Source organism: Dipodomys spectabilis, unplaced genomic scaffold, assembly GCF_019054845.1.
Source record: "Dipodomys spectabilis isolate Male_0828 unplaced genomic scaffold, ASM1905484v1 ptg000032l, whole genome shotgun sequence".
Lineage (NCBI taxonomy): Eukaryota > Metazoa > Chordata > Mammalia > Rodentia > Heteromyidae > Dipodomys > Dipodomys spectabilis.
Genome location: NW_024870709.1, coordinates 33,088,107 through 33,103,734, shown reverse-complemented (window position 1 = coordinate 33,103,734; position 15,628 = coordinate 33,088,107). Strand labels below are relative to the sequence as shown.

Genomic DNA, 15,628 nt, shown 5'->3' with positions numbered 1-15,628 from the left:
TCCACTTGGTCTCGCCCACCCCGCCCCTTACCCCGCATCTCCCCTCTGGAGCTCCACTTGGTCTCGCCCAGCCCCGCCCCTTATCCCTCATCTCCCCTCTGGAGCTCCACTTGGTCTCGCCCACCCCGCCCCTTACCCCGCATCTCCCCTCTGGAGCTCCACTTGGTCTCGCCCACCCCGCCCCTTACCCCGCATCTCCCCCCTCGAGCTCCACTTGGTCTCGCCCAGCTCCGCCCCTTATCCCGCATCTCCCCTCTGGAGCTCCACTTGGTCTCGCCCAGCCCCGCCCCTTATCCCTCATGTCCCCCCTCGAGCTCCACTTGGTCTCGCCCCGCCCCGTCCTTTATCTCGCATCTCCCCCCTCGAGCTCCACTTGGTCTCGCCCAGCCCCGCCCCTTACCCCGCATCTCCCCTCTGGAGCTCCACTTGGTCTCGCCCAGCCCCGCCCCTTATCCCTCATCTCCCCTCTGGAGCTCCACTTGGTCTCGCCCACCCCGCCCCTTACCCCGCATCTCCCCCCTCGAGCTCCACTTGGTCTCGCCCAGCTCCGCCCCTTATCCCGCATCTCCCCTCTGGAGCTCCACTTGGTCTCGCCCAGCCCCGCCCCTTACCCCGCATCTCCCCCCTCGAGCTCCACTTGGTCTCGCCCAGCTCCGCCCCTCCCTCGTCCTTCTTTCCTCCCTTCCCGCGCCAGGCCGCTAGGCCTAGTGGAGCCCCGCTCCGCCCATCCCATTCTCCCTCCCCGCCTCGCAAGATGTCTGCTGCGCCGCTGCCGGGTCTGGAGCCTTGGAACCGCGTGAGGATCCCTAGGGCGGGGTGTCGCAGCACAGTGACAGTGCGGGACCCCGGAGCAGCCCTGAGTGAGTGACAGGCTTGACGCAAACGGTCGACTTTTCCCGAGAAGCCTTCGGGCCGGCGCACGTGGGAGCGGGGCGGGACTTCCGGAGCCTGGGGGCAGCTGGGAAGGGCCGAGCGGCGGGGCGCCGGTGGGGGCTGAGGGTCCTGGTTCCCAGGGAGTCCACGGCGCTGCCGTGGGGCCTGGCAGGAGCGACGGAGGACCCGGATGCAGCCCGCCGGACGTGTAGCGCGGGAGCTTGTCCCCGGGACCTGGGAGTTCTGCTCCAGCGTTCCGGACGTAAACCGCAGGCGTCCGGAACTTGGGTTCCGTATTGTAAAATGGAATTGGCCTCCCTTACCCTCCACTGGAGTGATAGATCTGTGAACTGAGGTAGATGGTGTTGCTGTTTGGGGTCTGCCTTGGGAAGCTTGTGTGTGTGTGGGGGGGGGGGGGGGTGTAACTTCAGGTCACTTCCACATGGGAATAAAGATGACCATCCTCTTAGGTCTGTTGGGGAATTAAAGAGCTGGTATCATAAGTAAAGCGTTTGGAACAGTATTTGGGAGGAAAAATGCTCAAATGACAGCAGTTGTTAGTATTAAGTGCTTAAAGAAAATTTGATGATCACATTTAAATATTTAAATACTAAAAATTTACTGTCAATTAGCAAGGATCTATGCTACACTGTGTTTTGCCATTCAAATAAAAAATTTTTTAAACAGTATTCCTATTACGGAAAATTCATCAGCTCATTCCTCATTCCTCAATGTAGCTGAAAAATAGAAGGGATAGGAAATTCTTCCACCCATAGTCTAGGTGCCTCTCTTGTAGCCATAGACAGTACAAGCTGTATTCTATATTCAGCATCTTTTCAGATTAGGAAACATTGGTCACCAGCCTTCAGTCAGCTGTTCAACAAAGAATGTAATTTCTAGGGGCCATGAGGTTTTTTTCTTTTCTGAAAACCTTTGTCCCTGCATGTGGAACCCCTTGGATATCAAAAATCTGCTGTTGCTCAAGTCCCTTATATAACTAGGTATGGCTTTTGCATATAACCTACACACATCCTTTGTATATTAAATCATCCCAGGTTGCTTATGGCACCTGTAAGTGCCATAATAGTTATTATGCTGTTTGGTTTAGAGAATAAGGATAAAGGAAAGAGTACTTAGTATATTTTTTTAAAAACATTTTTCATCTGATGTTGGTTGAATTAATAGATGTGAAATCCAAGGATACAAAGGGATAAATACACAGGTCCTTTGACTTTGAAAGTTGTGAATTTATCCATTCTATCTCTCGTATGAAGAACAAAATGAAGGAATCAGAGATGTATGTAGTGGTTTGTAGCTTGTGCTCAACATTGAGGTGCCCCAAATGATTGAAAAGTATTCATATGAAAGATTACTTAAATCATGGTAAAATGTGAGGTGAATAATATAGTCCTGTTTATCACATAGTCTCTTAACGATTTCCCAAAGTTAGGGTCCTTTGTCATCATTTTCAAACGCCCTTCAGACTTAGAAAGCTTCATTATGTTTGAATTCACACTTGAGGCTTGTTACATTAATTTGTTGCATGATTCCTTTAAGGTCAGTAAGGACAGATGCTTCATGTAGTGTACTGAATGTAGAAATACATACCAAGTCTTATTAAATGTCTTTGCTTTAGACATTTGCATTGCAGCTGTGATTAAGGAATGCCATCTCATCACACAGTCACTGAGGAGCCAAACCTTACAACAAGAAGAAGATGTGTTATGCGCAGTCCTTTACAGCAATCACAACCGAATGGGCCATCACAAGCCCCATCTTGCCCTCAAACAGGTGAGGAGGAAGCCCTGAGGACCATGTGATCCACATCCACACTTTGTTACCTGATGAACATGTAGATCACACACATTTATTATTTGTTATTTATGGAGATTTTAGTAAAGTACTTGTGATTTATAAGTTTGTGGTTACATGAGGACTCTCAGCCAGTTCAGAAAACAATTTTTGTTCATTTTGTTCAAGTGGAAGTATGTTTAGATCCCTTCCCAGTCATTTCTTGTGGGGAATTAAAAAGTTTCATTATGTGTAATCAATCTCTCCATCTCTCCCCCCTCCCTCTTTCCCCCTCTCCTCCCTCACCCTTCTTCCCCCTCCCTTATATATACACACATAAATATCAGCACCGTAAGTAGTTTCATGTAATTTTTGGAGCCTAAAGCAAAATTGAGTCCTAATTTAGGGACTATATCATAGCAGAGTTTCTCATGCTGAATTTCTTATGTGCTTGTTCATCAATCACTTTATAAATTCTCTAATTCTTCTTTTATAGAAGTCCAGTTTACTATCCATTATGTGACAGCCACTGTGCAAGGTTTTATTTTTACAAACTTTGGGCCAGGCTTTGTGCTTGATGCAGGTATACAGGAGTGAAAAGACAGTATTGTGTATAACCTACAGACTTAAGCTTTCTGGTTAGTGTTTCACTCTCATTACTTACATAATAAAGATGAAGATTTCTCCATCAAAAAAAGATCTGGGAACATGGTCTTCTCTTACATTTTCTTCTGTAGGTTAGCTTTTACTTGCGTCTTCTAATGTAATCCCAAGTTGCCAAATACAGAGCTATTTTATGTTCAGTTGTCATACACTCAGCCTTTCTTGCTGCCATTTTCGTGGTTTAAATTTTACCAACCCACAGTAACTTATTATCCTGATAGTCCTGTAGTCTTTCTTACAATCTGGCATATTATATATACACCAAAACCTGGTTTCACCATCCTGAAACTTTTTTTTTTTTTTGAGCAGTATGAGAATTGAACCTCGGGCTGGGAAGGTGGCTCAGTGGCAGAGTGCTTACCTTGCATGCATGAGGCCCTGGGTTCGATTCCTCAGCACCACATAAGCAAAAAAAGCCAGAAGTGGCGCTGTGGCTCAAGTGGTAGGGTGCTTGCCTTGAGCTGAAGAGCTGAGGGACAGCGCCCAGACCTAGAGTTCAAGCCCAGGACTGGCAAAAAAATAAAAAAGAGAATTGCACCTCAAGCTTTGAGCTTGTGAGGCAGGTTCTCTACCACTTGAGTCATGCATCCAGCCCCTTTTCTGTTATTTTCAAGGTAGAGTGTCTCTTTGTTCCTAAAACTGGGCTTTGATCCTTTTACTTACCTGTGTTGAGGAGGATGACAGGTATGCAGCACCATGCTCAATCATTTTGTTTCCCCCATGATTGAGATGACAGACATGCACCATTGCACCTAGCCATTGAGTGAAATAGAGTCTCATGAACTTCTTTTTCCTGGGTCAGTTTTTGCCTGGATCATCTATGAACTTGGATCTCCCCATCTCTGCCTCCCAGGAGCTGAGATTATGAGCTTAAGCCACTACTTCTGGCACAACTTTGATTTCTCCATTGGTGTCTTAAATAAAGATTAAACTCTTTAGGTTGGCTTATAATACCCACTATGATGTGGCCTCTTTAGCCTTCCTTAGCTCAAGCTTCTCTCATCTTCAGATATTATATATTCCAGCCAAGCTGAACTGTATGTTTCTTGCTCATCTGGTCCTGGATTTTTAAACAACCTGGCCTCTATGGTATCTGCCTGTGAAAGGCCTTCACATCTTCCAAATCTCATTTTCAACCTTTCTGATAGTGATGACCTCTCCAAGATATAACATGAATGTATGTTATGGCAGTCTCATTTTTCTGATTATTAGTGAATTCAGATTTCTCATCTTGATTTTTTGCTTTCTGGCCTCCTTGTTGTACTTCTCTTACAGCATTTGACACAGTCTATTGTGTTCTCAGTACATCTTTGTGTATGTTTATATATTTGTGTTCCCTATCAATCCTCCGTAGGGAAGATGAGTCATGTGAGTTCTGCTACGGCAGTTGCTGCCACCTTCTATCTGCTGAACATTTCAGTTTATAGAGAACTTGCTTAAACTGAGCTGTAAAGGTGTGTGTGTGTGTGTGTGTGTGTGTGTGTGTGTGTGTGTGTGTTCAAAGCGTGTGTGTGTGTGTGTGTGTGTTCAAAGCGTGTGTGTGTGTGTGTGTGTGTTCAAAGCGTGTGTGTGTGTGTGTGTGTGTGTGTGTGTGTGTTCAAAGCTGGCCACTAGCGTGAGAACTTGCTTAAACTGAGCTGTAAAGGTGTGTGTGTGTGTGTGTGTGTGTGTGTGTGTGTGTGTGTGTGTGTGTGTGTGTGTGTTCGTGTTCAAAAGCTGGCCACTAGCGTTAAATCCTCTTTAAGCCCTAACTCTGGAATACAAAATACATTCTTGAGTTCTCTCTCTTTCATGTGACAGTTCTGTATAATGATTTCCTTGCAATCTTACGTCTCCTCTTGTCCTTGCTAAAGACAGGTTTTCTTTTCCTCCTTCTTTTGAACCATGTACCATAAGGAAACCATAGTTTACTTACTGTGTATCTAAGTGCTTTACCTCTTAAGGGATGGTGTCTAGACTTAAAAATTGAAAAAGATAGGAACTGGCTGCAGAGAATTTAAAATTTATTGTATCCATTTTTCTAAAAACTGTTGTTAAGGTAGAATTGTAGAATCCATAGCTTAGATTTTATTTTTAGTAGCCTATAGGGAACTCTTGCAAGGTGCTATAGTTGCCAGAATTGGTTTCCTTTTAAGATCTTTATTTCCTTTTAAATGTGGTTCTACCCCGTGCCTGTCATTGTGTGTGATTTCTGACAGGTACAGCATTTTGTATAGTGTAAAAGAATTGTGAAGACTATGGATAAAATATATCGTTCATGAGTACCTTCCAATATACTTTGGAAAGAAAGGAAATCGGTCAATCTTGTGTCAGGCTGTAATAAAGGAGAAAAATAGGAGAGGTTGCAATTTTGAATAAAATGTTTTAGTGTTTAGGTAATTAGTATATTGCCTTAGTTTTATTACTAGTAATTGACTCATATGCCACTTTATCTCCCAGCCTTCCTTGCATATAGTAGGAGTTCAGTATATATTTGTCCAGAGAGTAAGTCATTTTCCTCTACTCTGTGATATTTATAGACTTGAAATTTATTAGTTAATAGTTTACTGTTTTATATTAATAGATTAACTATTAAAATTATGGTTGGAGCCAGGAAGTGGTGGCTCTCACCTATAATCCTAGCTAGTCATAGGCTGAGATCTGAGGATCACTGTTCTAAGCCAGCCTGGGCAGAAAAGTCTGTGAGCTTCTCATCTCCAGGTAACCATCAAAGAGCCAGAACTGAAGCTGTGGCTCAAGTGGTAGAGTGCTAGCCTTGAGCACAAAAGCTCAGAGGCCGTGCCCAGGCCCTGAGTTGGAGCCCCAGGACCAGCACACACACAAAAATTACTTTTGGCTTCAGTGTGATTACAATATTTTATAGTTGTTTGGTTCCCTTTATTACCATTAAACACAATTTTTTGGCACATGGTAATTTCCTTTTTTTTCCTTCCCCCTTTTTTGTGGTAATGGGGTTTGAACTCGGGGCCACGTGCCTAGGCAGGCATGTTATTGCAAGCCAGCCATACTCCAGCCCCATTTTGCATTGGCTGTTTTGAGATAGGATCTTACTTTTTGCCTGAGCCTGTGTCTGGGCATGAACCCCTTATTTTGTACCACAATGTCCTGCTTCTTCCATTGAGATAGACTGTTGGAAACTTTTTTGCCTAGGTTGGCCTGGATCTGCAACCCTTCCAACTCTGTGTCCTTGCCAGCCTGCGATGACAATTGTACACCATTACATCCAACTATTGATTAAGAAAAGGATCTCACAGACTTTCCCAGGACTGGCTTTGAACTGAGATCCTCCCGGTCTCAGCCTCCTGAGTAGCTGGGATATGAGCCACTGTGCCTAGTTAGTAATTTCATAATCATTTCCTGATTTGAGAAGTCTGTTGTTTCTTGTTCTTTGATTGGTTCCTTTATCCTTAAAATGAAAAGAGTAATCTGGTATTTTGCATGTTTCCAGTTTGAAAGTTTGGTTCCTTTGCTTTCCTGATTATATTACTGACCCTCTCTACAATACCCATATACTAATTTGAGCTGATCTTCTTTTTTCAGGTTGAACAATGTTTAAAACGTTTGAAAAACATGAATTTGGTGGACTCAATTGAAGACCTGTATGGGTTGTGTTCTTCCAAGTAGGTATTCTTTTGCTTTTGATAAGGGCAAAGAGCCTGATGTCCTGTAGTGTTCTCCCTACCTTTTGTTTTTCTCTTTTTGGTGTTTGGATTGAACAGATTTTGTATTATTTATATACTTTTTTTGTGCCAGTACTGGGGCTTGAACTTGTTGCTATCCCCTAGCTTTTCACTCAAGGCCTGTGCTCTACCACTTGAGCCACAGCTGTATTTGTAGGTTTTTGCTGGTTAGTTGGAGGTGAGAGTCTCAAGGACTTTCTGCTACAGCTAGCTTTGAACTGCAGTCATTGGATCTCAGTCTTGAGTAGCTAGGATTACAGGCGTGCCAGTGCCAAACAGTTAATTTTGTTTTAATAAGGGGTATCTGTTTTGGTACCTCTAAAAGTATGTGAGAAAGACTGATATATCACTGAAATGTGGGTCACAGTGGATTATATTAAAACTGGTGGGTTGTTACTGGCATAACTACCTCATATTGTGCTTAAAGCAGGTTTTCATTTGACTTAAAGCAGGTTTTCATTGTTTAAAAATGAAAGTAATGTATTTTCCTATTTTTGTTAAGAGAAAAGCCCGTAACTACCACAGCATGTGCCATTCCCAGCCAACCAGTGGTGGAGTTGGTGTTGATGAAGGTCTTGGGTGCCTGCAAGTTGTTACTCCGCTTGTTGGATTGCTGCTGTAAGGCATTTCTGTATCCTCCAGTTTACTGAAGTTCCTTCTTGGAAGTGGGAATTATTTGGATATCTAACAGAATGTTTTGAAAGCTGGGGGTCTTAACAGACATTACAACCTGTGAGGATTCTTAAAAGTTGCTTCTGCTCTCCTTCTCTCAATAATTGTTGGATATAGCCATTGCCAGAGGCTTTGTCACTAGCCTCTGTTATCTATCCTAAGATCTTTGACAGCTACAAATTCTGAATCTTAAAAAGTTAAATTTAACAACAGAAGTTTAGCAGAGTGTGTTACTTTTTAAGTTTTTTTTTTGGTCAGTCATGGGGCTTGAACTGTGGGCCTGAGCACTGTCCCTCAGCTCTTTAGCTCAAGGCTAGCACTCTACCACTTGAGCTACAGTGCCACTTCTGTTTTTCTGGTGATTTATTGGATATAAGAGTCTCTTGGGCTTTCCTGCCCAGGCTGGCTTTGAACCATGATCCTCAGATCCCAGCCTCCTAAGTAGCTAGGATTACAGCATGAGCCACAGGCTCCCATTCTTTTTAAGTTTTATATGATTCGAGTGGAGCATGCTTTAAGAATTTTTGAAGAGGAATCTTTTTACTCCAATGTATATCTTTCATAATTGTAACTTATAAACCTTAGATCTCTGTAGTTTTGTTTTCCCACCTTAAATTGGTTCTTCAGCTTGACAGTGAAACACCTAGGATTGGAAGAATTCATTATTTTAAACCTTGTGATGGTTGGGCTGGTAAGCAGATTATGGTATGTACATATTTTAGACATCAATCATTTCTTTTTCATCTCTACTTCAAGCTGGTTTTCTTCTTTACTTTCATATAGTTTCATTTCATATTTCCCCAGACTGATGGTGTGGTGGGGGCGGGGGGTTCCCTTTCTTCATTTGACGTGTTTACTAGTGGTAGGTTAGGAGCCTACGTGCTGATGGTGAGAGAAGTAGGCTTCTCATCAGAAGCCATTGACTGAAAACTGAATAACCTAGCAAATGCATTGTAGCATCTAGGAACTGGAATGATAAAGAATTGACAGTAATTATATTGTAGCAGGTTGTTGAAAATGGTGATTTCCTGGATTGCTATCTACTTTGTAATGGAAAATGATAAATACAATTTGATCTTTTTCTGTGCTGTCGACTTTTCGTCCACCAGAAACAACTGGTGGGTTTTGAGGCATAGTCAATGTAAAGACCAGTAATAAAACCAGTAAACTAAAGAAACATCATTTTGTGTGTGTATGTGTAGTAATAATTATTTGATAGATAATTCCACTTGGAATTAGATTATTTTCTTAAATTTGGATGTAAAAAACCTGAAAATTTCTGCCTTCAGAGATTGAAAACTGTGCTTTAATGTGTTAACCTGAATAGCTGGAATATGTATCTAATCTTATTTTTGTTGTGATTCTTTTTTTTGGTTGTTGTTTATTTTTTATGCTGGTTCTGGGGCTTGAATTCAGGGCCTCATATACTCACTTTGCTTCTTTGCTTACAACTAGTGCTTTATCACTTGAGCCATGCTTCCACTTCCAGCTTTTTACTGTTTGTCTGCTTGGACTGGCTCTAAACCTCAATTCTTGTCTTAGCCTCCTGAGTAGCTAGGATTAAAGGTATGAGCCACACTCACTGGCACCTGGCTATTTTACTCTGAATAAGAGGTAGTAACATTTGAACCAACATTGACAGTTAATAAAATGATACTATCTAATTACATTAAAAAATTTTTGAAACATAGACTTGCTTGGTAGCCCAAGCCCAATTTATGATCCTTCTGCCTCAGTTTCCTCAGTGTTAGTATTGTAGACTTGTACCATCATACTGGCTTACTCATCATATTATTTTAAAATATTAAGCCATTGCTCTTCTTTTCTGTAATGAAAAGGTTTTTTATTTATTGCAAAAATAATGTTAAAAAAAGTACAAAAACAGAAAAAATGTGTAGAAATTGAAATGTGCCCCAAAATTCTAGATAATCACTCATACAAATTTTTTATGTGTATTCTTTGATACATCTCCCACAGAGTTAGCTTTTTTTGAGTAACATTTTATACTTAGGCTGAAATGGCTGTTTGCAAGGACTTTTTTTTGTTTTTTTTTTTTGTATTTTGGGGTTTTTGGGGGCCAGCCTTGGCAAAGCTTTGATAACTATTTCAAGTTTTGAATTTTATAGTTTATTATGTAATCAAATTGTAATTACCAGCTAATTCATAAGCTTTTGTTTCTTTGTAGGGTTCTGTACAAAGCTGTTTTAAGAAGATTGATGTCTTTATATGAGCTATTATTTGGATTGCTACAGGAGATCTCTAGGATTCAACCCATGCCTTACTTCAAAGATTTCATTTTCCCTTCTAATATTGCTGAATTTCTAGGACAGCCCTATCTTGAAATCTTTAAGAAAAAAATGCCTAAAGCTTTTTTGAGTAAAGGAGTAAATAAGTTGCTAGATAAACTATTTTTAACAAAAGAAAAATTACCAAAGTCTGGTGAAGACACTTCACTTAAAATTTGCAAAACATCTAAACAAATGAAAGACAATATTCAGGATAATGTGGACCTTGGACAGCCAGTAAAGAAGAGTAAGAAAGTTATTAAAGGTAATTTGCTTTGATGTATAGCACATATTGTAATTAAAAATTTTGTAAGCACGATATAATCATGTTTGGTACAGGAAGCAATCTAGTATCTTAATGTCAATCTACTTTGGTTATCTTTAGAGAGGTGTGGTTACATCTGTTTTTAAGCTTGAGCACTTAAAAAATTACTGATTTCTATCGTTCCTTTATAGTTATTTGCTTGTTTTATTCTCCTTATTTCTTTTAGTAGTTGGCATGAATGTCATGAACTTAAGAATTTGTTGATTTGAAAATAGCTTGTGTAAGTTTCGTATTTATGATTTTTGTTTTCCATCTCCCCAGAAAATTCATCAGGATTTGATGTGAGGGCTTTCTGCAAACAGCTAAGAAACAAAGCTATTCAGGTTTGTCTGGCTGGATTTGATATAGTTTTTGAATCCTGTTAATTTGTAGAGGATGCTACTTACCAAGGACAAGGATTGAGTCCTACTTTTCTAAGCCTGGTACCTTCTTAGTTCTGTGTGCTTTTGAATAGAGCAGGGGTTCTGTTAATGTTATCTAGCTAATTAAGTGTATTTGTAGGAGTTTGTATAGAATTTTAAAATGACCATTAGACCCAGTTTAAGGATGGTTGTTCTGGATTTTAAAAATACAGATAGACTTTGCAGTCAGACAAATGGCTTAAACCTTGTCTGGCTTTAGTTTGTACTAGGTGTGGCCTGTAAGCATATCTTAATGCATATAGAGTATTCAGCAGTCTTAGAGTATTTTAAGCATTTAACTAGTGTTAAATGTTACTAGTAACTATCATCATTTTTGTAATCCTCCTTATTTGACATGGGGCTTCTATTCCTCTTATTAATTAGTACTTGTAAATTCAGTTTGTTCTGGACTTAAAGGTAAGCATGCAGTGCCACCTGTTTTCACTCAGTAACTACTTTTGTCTTTTGTGGGTTATTTTTTTTTTTCATTTTTCTTAAGAATTCTTGATTCTTTCTAATAACTCTAAAGTTCCAAGAGAGGAGTAACATTTTCTGAGCTTGGAATTAGTCTAAAGCTTTATGTGTATTATGTCATTAATCCACAGAAAAGCTCTCTATGAGGTAGATGTTCATGTTACTCTTCACATTTCCTTGTAGAAACTGAAGCATACATAGGTGGGCCAAACTTGTCTAATAAGGGGCAGAGCTGGGATTATATCCCATCACACCAGTCTCAAGGATATAGCTTTTTTATGATTCTGTGCTTCAAGGAAAACTGTGATGCTCTGTAGTCCTTGAAGCTTCTACAGCTTGTCAACTTGCTGGTTAGCAAGCCAGTCCTGATACTGGTCTGTCAGCATCTTATCAAGAGTAAACACTGCTATATTTTCAGTTGGCACTAATGTACTCAGTTTCCTTTTAGCATAGACTTCTTTTAGTGATCACCAAACAAAATATTAATAGGCTTGTGCTTTTACATTTTCAACTTCTTAAAGTTCTTGTTGGTGTGAGAATTTGAAAAGAAGGTAACCCTTGAATGGAGGATAGAAGTAAATTTGATAGGCAGTGCATTTTCATAGAGAACTAATAAAAGTAAAATACAAAAGAAGGGATTGAAGAGAAAAAAAAAGAGATCCTTTGTTAGAAAGTGAGCAGTTCAAGTGGAATTGGAAATTTTGCTCAGATAAATCAGCATTTTTAACATGTTAACCCTATGTTCATTAAAAACTGCTCTACTGGGTACCATGTGGGGCACCCTGGCTTCAAATGTTTGCAGTAACATGGTCCAAGGGTGTTTTCTGGGGGATAAAAACAGGTAAAAAACAAATGTGATAACCCAGTAATAAAGAGCTAAAGGGTCCATCAATGATTTATTTATTCTGCCATTAGGCTCTGATCAGTTTTTAATTGTGGAGTTTCATTCTCATGTACATGTTCAATACATGTGTTAGAATATCTATTTATATTTTCTGTGTACATTTAGTTAAAAGGCAAATGGAGCCTGTCTTAGGACAGGTGGAGGGGTGGGAGGGGGAGAGGGAGAGGGATGTTACGAGCAATGGATAAAACACTGTTTTTTTTAAGACAAAAGGAAACCTGAATGAGCAAAAAAGTTCCCTTCTTTTAAAAAGACTTAAGATTTTGATTTGAGTCAGCTTTCTGTCTTGTCCTGTGCTTACCAGTCAGTAACGTACATAAGCTGTATGTTTTCCTTACCTTTTCAGGAGGCTAGCTCTGAGTTTAAATATTCTCAATCCCAATTGAAGACAACCAAACATCCTTCTCCGAAGGTGACAGCAACTCCTCAAGTCAGACGTTTTGTGCAAAGGTTTCGGGAGGCCAGAACTTTCACCCAACTTTCTAAAGAAATCCAAATGGCAATTGCATGGTGCCGAAGCAAAAAGCAAAAAGTTCAGGCTATGTATTTGGGTAACAAACTTCTTAAAAGTAACCGGCTGAAACACGTGGAAGCTCAAGGTTGTAGGTAAGTACTTTACAAAAATTCCGTGTTTAGCACAAAGTATAGATTTGTTTCCTTATAATGTGATGTCTGGCAATCCTCCAGATGTTAAATCAGGTGAGATTTACTTAGACTATAATTTCACTTGTTTCTTTTGTTAAGTGGTCAAAGCTGTATCATTGGGAGAAAAAAGTAAACAGCTAATTGGCCTCATTTATTCTCTTCTTATTCCTATTCATTTATGCAGCGAGCACTGAGAATGTGTGGTATGCAAAACATAGGGAACAATAGTGAGGAACAGGCAGTCCTCAGGGCTCCCACTCGAGCGGGAGGTTCAGCTTTTCTATAGATAGTGTCGTGCAGCTGGTGAGGGTGTGAGGGCAGAGCAGGCATTGCTGCCTGCGGCCTGCAAGGCCCACCCTAGGCTCTTGGGACCAGGGCCAAGTTTGAGGTCTTACAGGAGCTACACTCACATATTTACTTCTTTTCCTGTGAGTCTTACCCTTAGAACTAAGTGTTCAGTGTTGTAGGTAGTACTGTTACAAAAAGGGAACAGATGCCGAGGACAATTCCAGAGACAGATGGTGTAACGATCCTTTTCCTCTTCACAGAGACAGTCTGTTTGTGTCCATGTGTCCTTCAAAAAATATTCTCCAAGAGCCATGGAGGACATTATCTCCTAAGTGCTTGGGGCCATTGGAGAGAAGCATTCTGTTCAAGATTGGCTTTGAAGTCAGAGTAGATGAGGCAGAGATGATAATGATTAAAAGTTGAGAAGGATAATAAACTCCATGTTTACTAGTTAGCCATTTGTTTGTACCTCCCAAAATACAGTGCTCCTGTTAGCCTGTTTTGTTCTTGCACTATTATATTTTTTGTATGTTTATATTTAGTGTGCTTATACTGTCAAGTATAGTACTTGACATTTAATGAAACATGTAATTACTTCAGTATAACGAACTTCTTTCAATTTTTGTATTTTAAAAGTTAAAGGGAGGAAGGTAGGGTGGGTAGTTTGACCATCATAGTGATGAATGTATGATAGTACAACACACCTAGAATGATCAGAACTTTGTAGGCCTGAAGATGACTTAGTATGAATCCTACTTTGGTAGCTCAAGGCCATTAGTTCATCTGAGCCAGAAGCCATCTTTTCATTCTTTTATAACTCTCTCCTCTTCATTTTTATTACTTTCTCTCGTTCATTTCCTGCCACATCATGAAGTTGCTTACCAGACCTGAATTATTATACACTGCAAAACTTTTCATTTGTGCTTTCTCCATTGCCATTCGGTTTACATTGTGATACATTGTCTCCATTGCCATTCCTGTTACATTGTGACACATTGTAGGTGTTACAAAATACTAAAGTCTACAGTTGCCTCACCAGTCAGCTACCAAAGGGTAGGTCAGTAGAGAAGGTACTCTCCTTTGCGGGAAAAATGGAGACACATTTGCCTGCAGTCTAAACCAGAGGGAAGTCTGAAAACACAAATTTGGGTTGAAACTTTTTTACATGATTCTGATTTTGTTGATTCTGATTGTATAGACATAGGACCTGTAAATAAATTATGTACTTTTCTGTGTTGGAAGTCGGTAGAAGGCACACACATTAACTATGCTTGAGAAGGTGCTTTTTTTCTTCTTCTTCCCCTTTTCATCATAATGAACTCAGATATTTGTTCTGTCTTTTAGTTTGCCAAAGAAACTGGAGTGCATAAAAACATCCATCTGCAACTGCCTTCTTCGTGGCACAGGTGTCAACATTTCAAAGCATCTTAGACAAAGAAGATCACAGACTAAATGTTCACTGAGACAAAGGAAACCACAGAGAAAGTTGCAGCCAACTCTATTAAAGGAAATTCAGCAGTTTTCTCAAGGGACTCCACAGACTGCTAAGGACAGCAATGCTAAGTGGAGATGCTCACACCTTGCAGTTCAGAGAACTGATCTCTGTTCCAGCAGTAAGCAGCTCTTGAGTAGCAGATTTCCAGATCCCATCATGCAGACTAAGGAGAAACAAGTTCATAGAAATCTCATGGGAAACAACAAAAACAAAACTGATTCATGGACAAACACTCAAATAAGCCAACACAGTATGTCAGGAACTGTTAAAGAAACAGATGACATTGATGACATTTTTGCTTTAATGGGAGTTTAAATGTTCATATAGAACATTAAGAATTAGTGGGCAGGTTCATTCAGTGTTCTGCTGTTTTAATAGGAACTACTGAGGTCTGTGCGCATCAAATAGGAGGGCACGTCAGCTCAATAAACATTTGCAGTAGCTTTGTGCCACTTAATAAACTGTGAGTGCCAGGTGTTAAACTTGATGAAAAGTCCATCAAAGCCTTACCTGTGAGAAACATGAATTTCTTGATTGAGGCTGATAGGTCCTTGAAAACTTGAATTGTTTTTGATTTCCTAGAGAATAAGACTTGCAAAATCCTCCATGTTTTAAGGGAGCAAGGTGGAGTGGCAAGGAAGCACCCTAAACTATCATTTTGGTCTTCTTTGCTCCACTGTAGATTGGTCTGCCAATGTCACTTCTGCTGTCTTTATGTGTTGGAATGGACCACCAAAAGGAATCAGATCACAACCATTATTTCTCTTCATTTCTTTACCTTACTTACTTCATATGGTATATAAAGATGTTTTTAGGGTTTTCCAAAAGAGTTTTTTTTATTTTATGATAATGTGAAATACAACAGGATAACTTAAATAGGCAACAAAATTGAAATAATAACAGATGACAAAATGTACCCAGGGATAGAAGACTAATAATCATATATTTAAATTCGGTGCTAAAGGTTGATGCTTGTACAATTGTCGTGACAGGATCTTTTTTTTTTTTTTTTTGGGTCCGGTCATGGGGCCTGAACTCTGGGCCTGGGCACTGTCCCTCAGCTCTTCAGCTCAAGGCTAGCACTCTACCACTTGAGCCACACCGCCACTTCTGGCTTTTTTCTTTTTTGCTT

General features: G+C 40.3%; 1 protein-coding gene across 4 annotated transcripts; it reads left to right on the top strand.

The window, feature by feature from the left end:
* Positions 1-721: 721 nt before the first annotated feature.
* Nepro (nucleolus and neural progenitor protein) lies at positions 722-14,999 on the top strand. Of its 4 annotated transcripts, none has more exons than XM_042677010.1 (9): positions 722-860; positions 2,510-2,664; positions 6,868-6,947; positions 7,510-7,638; positions 8,307-8,384; positions 9,865-10,229; positions 10,551-10,612; positions 12,415-12,674; positions 14,346-14,999. In XM_042677010.1, exons 1-9 carry the CDS (start codon positions 755-757, stop codon positions 14,809-14,811), a joined length of 1,701 nt encoding a protein of 566 aa, XP_042532944.1. In that variant the 5' UTR covers positions 722-754; the 3' UTR covers positions 14,812-14,999. The 4 variants fall into 4 exon arrangements, with proteins under 4 accessions (XP_042532944.1, XP_042532947.1, XP_042532945.1 ...); XM_042677013.1 differs by having other exon boundaries at positions 779-796; XM_042677011.1 differs by lacking the exon at positions 722-860 and adding an exon at positions 1,011-1,228.
* Positions 15,000-15,628: the final 629 nt, after the last annotated feature.